General features: G+C 28.0%; 1 protein-coding gene across 1 annotated transcript; it reads left to right on the forward strand.

Moving 5' to 3' along the window:
- Positions 1–3,317: 3,317 nt before the first annotated feature.
- LOC118069866 (A disintegrin and metalloproteinase with thrombospondin motifs 9-like) lies at positions 3,318–6,325 on the forward strand. The gene is made up of 13 exons (XM_035088208.1): positions 3,318–3,324; positions 3,418–3,477; positions 3,549–3,760; positions 3,839–3,928; positions 4,009–4,109; positions 4,182–4,457; positions 4,538–4,596; positions 5,201–5,327; positions 5,586–5,641; positions 5,709–5,823; positions 5,890–6,019; positions 6,086–6,199; positions 6,259–6,325. Exons 1-13 carry the CDS (start codon positions 3,318–3,320, stop codon positions 6,301–6,303), a joined length of 1,392 nt encoding a protein of 463 aa, XP_034944099.1. The 3' UTR covers positions 6,304–6,325.
- The last annotated feature ends 1,416 nt before the right edge of the window (positions 6,326–7,741 follow it).

Genomic DNA, 7,741 nt, shown 5'->3' on the forward strand with positions numbered 1-7,741 from the left:
TTTATGAATTTAAATAAAATATTTCGACTCTTAAATGATCAAAAATAAATTTTATGATCGTCAATATTATTTTAGCATGTTCTGCGATACTATTTCATGTCCATTTTTAATAATGATCTCAATAATTTTTACATACGTCACGAAATTCTAGGAAAAGGTAAATCAACAGAAGGATCGATTAATTAATTATTATTATTTATTTATAATTTCAAAGTGTATTCACAATTTCACCGTAATTTTCACCAATATATACTCAAACAGCAGATCAGATTTTTTCAATATGCTAATTTATTCGAATGATTTTTAAGTAATATTTAATCAAAGTAGGCCAGAAAAAATTATTCGTTTGAGTAATTGTATAATTATATTAATACAAGTATATGATTTATTTCGCAAAAGAGTTAATTAAATATTTGAAAGATAATGGAGTATAATTTGATTCACCTTTGTTATTCGTATCAGATTATCATCAAGCAGAGATATTTCTGTTCTATTATGTTCCTGGTGAATAGAAAAATAATCAATATATTTATATATTTTTTTATACGTTAAATTGCTAAATTATTGTATGTAAAAGTGAGTAAAAATATGGAACACTAATATTTGATAAATAATTTTTTTGAATAAAATGTTAATTAAGTTTTTAAATAGAATGTTCGAAGACAACTTTAAAAATTATCAATGGACGTACGCATTTCACACAATAGTTCATCATAGATTAATACATGGAAACTGCACTTCTATTAGGAAAAAAAAATAAGTGAAATTCGATTTTCCTCCATTAGCTATTATACAGGACATCTGTCAGCTGTAGTTAGGAATTTTAACAATCCTTCTATTCTTTCTACATCTATCACCCCTCTGCTCTTTGGAGCACTATCGACAAAGAGAAAACCCACATCCTTGTTGATCCCTTCTCTAAAATACATCAAGCGGACACCATCAAGGGATATCTCCTTTCAAACATCAGCCTGACATCAAAATTAGAAAGAATTTAGGTCCTTGGAAAAACCTTTTGAAACTGTATAAATATTCTCCGTAAATCTCAATTGTTATTCAAAATAGTTATAAATATCTCTTTCGAGTGACTTATACCCTTTCATCTGGACTTATATTGGAAATAAAAATAGATTAAGGGTGATTGAATATTTTAATAAATTTATTTAATGAAATATTAGTTAACACGTGAAAAATGAATGATAAAAATTTTGGAATTTTAAAAAATCATAGAAGAGACAATAAAAAATTACTTAACTGCGAAAAAATTAAATAAATCTTTATCATGTCAGGTTTCATGTGATATGATGGTGGAAACGTCTATAATCTTCGAAACGGTGTCATAAAAGAAAATGAATATTTACGGTTTGAAAAAAAAATGAAAAAAGAAGTTGGTATTTATAACAATTTTCCAAAAATAGAATTCAATATTTCGTTTTATTTTATGAGCAAATAGTTATTTCAAAACATCGAACAGCGAGAAAAACTCTATAAGAAATAGAAAAACTGATACTCGCCTAAACTTTAGGCCTGAATGACAGCAGGGAGGGTTGTACAAAATGGTCACTGTGAAATTTACGAGGCGTTGTCGCAGTCTCGCTAGATCGAAAGCGAGATTTACGATCCACATCTTTCCGCACCCGCGCCGGACGTGGTATATATGATCGGAAAAAGGGCGACTGTTTTTTGTCACCAAGCATACATATAGTAGGCAATACGCACAATGAAAGTACAAAGGGAGGAGAATTTTATGACTGACTGACACCTGGTGGTCTGTTTACTAAAAGGTATAAAATTTGGGGGGAAATGGGCGTACTTTTTCCAGAAATAAAAAATTTTCACAATATAAATGTTGAATAGAAAACCACATTGGAAATATCGCAGCTTTCCTTTTCTTTATGTGTCAAGCATTTGCAGTTTTTATTTTATTACGAGGGATGGGGGATCAAAAAAAAATAGGAAACCATGGAAAATTTCATTAATCAAGTTTATAAATCATGACAGATTAAAATCAGCGTTAAATTTTTTATTAACATTTTATCTATTCAACTTTGAACTTAATAGTTGATGATGATCAGAATAAAGGAAAATAACTTTGATAAGCTTTTTGTGTTCATAAAAATTATTATTATATTAATTAATCATACAGTTTAAGTCTACTATGACTTAAATATAATTTTTAATAACAGAATATTTATTAGAATTTTATTAGTATCTAGATGTAGATATAATTCATTAAGTGAGATATTAGTATTATTAATGACAATTTATTAATAAAAAATACATTACTAATAAAAAATTAGAATGAATTGATATTAAAAATGAGTCAACGTAAAGCAGAATTGATAACAAAATAATTTTTTATAGAAGTATATAAACCAGGTTGAATTACGATGAAAATCAGTTTTCTGCTAACTTGTGTGAAACAGAAGCCTAATTTGATTAACTTATCCCTGAAAAGAGATTGTATAATCGGCTTTATTTTAATCTACCATCAAATCGTTTGATAAAGAAAGTGTATCAGTGATCAAACGAGCACTAATAGTTCACTAGACGAAACAAAATGATGAAAATAATGGTCTTTGTCACACCAATGCGCCTCTAATAAATTTTCATGAACGATCAATAAACTTATAAAACATCTCCAAACAATAATTGATCCCATCATAATATTTCCCGAATGAAACAAAATTGGTAAGTCTCTTCGTTACTTATTATTTCAATTTTATTCTAAAAAGAAAATAGTAAACATTTTATTGATAAGAAAATTTATTTTAATTGTTATTGAATGGTAGTCTAATAATCTACTAAAAAAGGAAAAATAGAGTAAAGAAATCTTATTTATAATAAACTTTGAAAATTTCGCAGGCGTGAATTATGTCATTATATGATAATGTAACTGTTCTTTTTTGAATAAATTGAGTAACAATTTTTGAATACGTAAATTATAGCTAAATAAATGATGTAACGAGAATTTCTACTACATAGCTATTTTCAGCTGTTACAATATTTTAATTGATGAATAATAAAAGATATGATAATGGATAACAAATAAAAAGAACAAAATCAATGGTTGGATCTTTCTTCATTAGATTTGGAAATTTGAATAATTATAAATAATCAGTAGTTAATAATTTCAGGACGCTGCTTAAAATTCTCTCAAGCATTACATTGACAGGAATATATTTGCCAGACTAATATTCATTTAATGATTAAATGAGGTAACTAGCTTTATCAAGATTGGTTGTAATTTTATAAAGAGCAGGTAGTTAACAGTCTGCAAAATTACTTACAACAAGTCTACCTTTATCTTTATGAAAATGTGGAGTAAGTTCTTAATTAAAATCTCAAAAATATAAATAGATATACATATCTTGAGTACAAGAATTTAAAAAATTTCATTTGCATATATTGTTTCAGATTTATCTAAAATTTTTGTGGTCTTTGGATTCATTTCACTCTACAGTCGTCATGTAATTGGTATGGAAAACTTTTAAAGATTAAGTTTAGTAAATATAAGGTAACATTTAGTGTATACGAATTTTTTACAGTAGGATCTCCAGTCATGAGTGTAAATCAAGTTTCAACTAGACCTTATAGAAATAATACACAAAATACACCAAGGATAAGAAGTAATTCATTTCAAATGTTACGAGATCCTTGGTTTCATCCAAAAGATGGCATTTTAGCAACTGCGAACACTAAAGTGTTTGCTATTTTAAAAGATAACAATACAAATTTAGAATGCCATGAAATCAATAATGTAATGCATTAATTAATCTTCATGTCAATTCAATATTTAACTTAGAAATAATATTAATGAGTAATTAAATTTGTTTAGGCTGTCCATGATATTGTTGCTCGTTCTAGCCATTTATTTTTTGCTCAAACCACAAGTGAAGTTTTTAGCAATCGTCAGCGAAGGAATCGTGTAAGTTTTTTTATCAAAAAATGAACTTTTTCTCTAAATTAATCATTAATAAATTTATTATAAAATTTTTTAATCACTAGTATAGTAGAGAGAGACGCTTAAGAACAAGAAAAATGACTCCTAAATATACAAAAGTTGTTTATCCTGAACTTGCAATAGCAGTGTCTTATGAGTATTTCAAGTATGCATTGATAATTTTTAATTTTTTGGAGTATTACTTTTTATTCATCAATGATATTTTTTCATTCAATAGAAAATTCAAGTTTGACTATTGGACCATCATACCCTACCTGCTGTCATTCTGGAACGCAGTAGACATGAGATACAGAGGTTTGGAGAATCCAAAATACAGATTCCACATATCACAATTCATTTTTGAAGCAGAACCTGGCAACTTTAAATTTTTAAAAGAAAATGGAAGTCCAGATTATTTGACTTATGACTGTGTTTATAATGCTCGTAATTTTTGGTATGAACAAAAAGAATTAATTCCCTTGGATTCATATGACATGATAATAATAATGACTAGGTAAATGATCTCTAATGAATAATGATTATTATTTTTACATGTAATTAAATATATTTCAATATTAAAATTTTTCATGACAGCTCCATTATCTGTATGAAATATGACAAAGTAACGAATAAGTGTCTTCCACAAATTTTTGGTAAGTAGATAAAATATTTTTATAGTAATATGAAAATTAATATAACATTTATAGCTATTGTTTAAAAAAATTTATGAGTCAATGAATTATGTCGTGATATTTGTCTGAGATAATTTTTCAAAATGTTTTTATCACTTTTTCAAAAATATGTACACATCCTCTAGAGCTGGTATTTTGTCGGTCTATTTATCTGCTCAGCAACCTTTCTTCTGCTCTGTGAAAATAGCTGGATAAAAATATTTGCTAGGATATCTATGTAGGATGTGTCAATATACAAGTATTCCTAGTAGTCGAATCTCACTTCCGAATACATAGGAATAAATATCGTTTTTTCGCATTTTTTAACAAAAGAACTTTTTTCAATATCTAACCAAACACAAAACGATACCGGTTTTTTTATTGTTTTCATTTTTTTCATAATCAGTATCATATTTCTAATAACTTGATTCATAAATAATTAAATAAATGATTGTAAACCATAAGAGGGTTTTAAAAAGTATTGATAAATCGATTAAAACTTTAAAATAGTGTTCAACATGTTACTTTCAGTACTATTAATTACTTTTATTACTTAAACTTAAGTATGTGATGTATTTTTTTGAAGGTCAGGCTTGGCCATCTGGTGCATGTTCAGTACATCACAATATTAAACAAATTGATAAACTCGCGATTATTCATGATAATGGAGCATATGAAGGAGTAACCACTGCAGCACATGAAATAGGACACCTGTAAGTTCATTAAATTTCTACTACACGAAGATAATTTTGCACTAAATGTAAGTGCAAAAATGACAAGTGCACGTTTGGATATTTAGAAGTAAAAATATTTCTGTTCAACGATGAATTTTGAGTTGTCATAAGTAATTATTCTACCAAGACACTTTTTAAGTATCAAATTTACTTACGCAAAATTATCTCCGTGTATTCTTTTTATATATCTTAATAATTATTCAAAGGTTTTTTTTAATATCAATATTAATTTATTAGATTAGGGGCTTTAGATGATGGTGTAAGTGTGTATAATTCCACTACTGAGGAGTGGGGTAAGCATTTGTTCCCGAAATTCTATTCACAAATTTAAATATCAATTAATTCAGTTTCTATAAATAGGTCCTCCACAATGTGATCTATGGGATGGCTACATCATGTCTGGTAACAAACAAGCATCTCAAAATGCTTTCGAATGGTCTGAATGCAGTGTGAAAAAGTTTGAAAAATTTATATAGTAAGTACATTATTTATTTAGTGTACCCAAAAGACAAAATTCTTTAGTAGTTAATTCTTCTTTTAGCTCAGAAAGTGCTTCATGTCTTTATAATAAACCCAAAAGTGTTGGACGTCCAATTCCAAGATATTTACCTGGAAAACTAATGAATGCTGATGAGCAATGCAAACAAGCTGGAGCAATAGAAAGCTGTGAGGTAAAAGATGCTTTTCTTTCATTTAGATGAATAGATTTTTATTGATATACATTTTGTGATTTCTAGGATAAAGTTTCGAATTGTATAATGTTGCAATGTCGATTTGAAGATGAAGGGTGTATAAATACAACAGCTCCCGCGGTTGAAGGAACAAATTGTGGTTTGAATACTGTCGGACATGTAAGTAGAAATAGTTATGTACTTCAATTTTATTTGTCAATAACAATACTTTCTTTTAGATTTGCATCCATGGTGAATGTGTACCAGAGATTAATTTTATTTGACTTAAAGTCTGAAATAAACCACAAAGCTTTACTTTCAATAGTTTAATTGGTTTAAAAAAAATTGAAACTTTTTTTTACTTGAGCTTCTTGTAAGATGTAGACGGATAAATTATAATGTGGGATGCAAATTAATGAGAAGCAACAAATTCAAAAGTCTATTTCAAAAAGAATTGTATTTTCTGAATGTAATGTGAATAAAACTTCCATCAGAAACATCTTATTTTTTACTTTTGTGAATGTGCTTCTTGTTCTTCTTCACAACCTTCTGGTGTACCTGCTATCTTATTTCCATGCTCCCTAGAGGAATATGTTATTAGGCCTCCAGGATTATGTACTTTTCTATAGAATGGAAGACGAACTTGACATCGAGGGGTTAGAAAAAAGACTAAAAACGAGGGTTCAACTCAACTCACAGGAGCCAATTTACCGTCTCATTTTTTCATGTTGCTGATATTTTACCATTTTATAATCCATGAGGGAAAATATGGAATTTTTACACATAATAAAAAATATTATAATAACAATAAGCAGGTTGTATGAATATCATTACACGATAAATAATTATATCTAACAAAGTTTGCCATTAAATTAAGCAAAATCAATTATCATAAGTGAGTATATAATTTTCAACAAATCTTTCCAAATTTAAACTTCTCTAAAATTTAGATGAAAGCTTTCGTAGAATCGCAATGTTATTTTGAAATGGCTTTGAGATGATATTTTAAATATTTCATTCAATGTGCACATACAAGAAGAAAGCAATATAAATATAGCAAGAAGCATGTATGTATACGTGGAAAGGAAAGAGAAAATTTACCCCAAGTTCTGACGCAGCCTCTTCATCCTTCTGTACAGTTCTCGAGGGAGCCTCGTATGAGCTCGTCGAATCGTTAATCTCGTTTAGATGGGTTGCGTCGACGTACATATGAAATGTTTTGAAGCTGTGTTAGCGGTTTACATGTTTTAAGTGTTTGTCTTTGGATATGTAAATCAGTTATAATACTTTTTTACTTACTACTTCTTCTGTGAAAATAAAAAACTTTTACATGAAAGAATGACATAATTCGACAGATTTTAACTCAAACAGAATCACTGCCATAGAAAAATTATTCCCAAATAGAAATTTATGGTGATCGAAAATTTTTTTTAAGATATTAGACTTATTTTCACAGAAGGGTTTGATGATGAATATTTTTCTTTTCATAAATTTATCATCTGCTGGAAGTCGATGATGGTTGATGATTAAAATAATGATAAAAATTTTCAATCCCAGGGTTATCTAAATGAAAATTATTTTCATTAAGCAGTTTGAAAATTTATTACAAAGTCATCATCGTTAATGATTAATATTAGTTTGGTTTCAGCTGCTAATACTGGGCTCATGAAACTTATCATAAATCCGTTATCGATTAAATTATTGGTACACAATGCATCAACT

The sequence above is a fragment of the Chelonus insularis genome, unplaced genomic scaffold, assembly GCF_013357705.1.
Source record: "Chelonus insularis isolate UGA/USDA-ARS -01 unplaced genomic scaffold, ASM1335770v1 contig_44_pilon, whole genome shotgun sequence".
NCBI classification, from domain to species: Eukaryota; Metazoa; Arthropoda; class Insecta; order Hymenoptera; family Braconidae; genus Chelonus; species Chelonus insularis.

Excerpts from the sequence above, each read along its gene's own strand:
- LOC118069866 (XM_035088208.1), top strand. Across the intron at positions 4,110-4,181 it reads GTGTCTTATGAGTATTTCAA|AAAATTCAAGTTTGACTATT; the intron begins GTATGCATTGAT and ends TTCATTCAATAG. Across the intron at positions 5,328-5,585 it reads GCACATGAAATAGGACACCT|ATTAGGGGCTTTAGATGATG; the intron begins GTAAGTTCATTA and ends TTAATTTATTAG.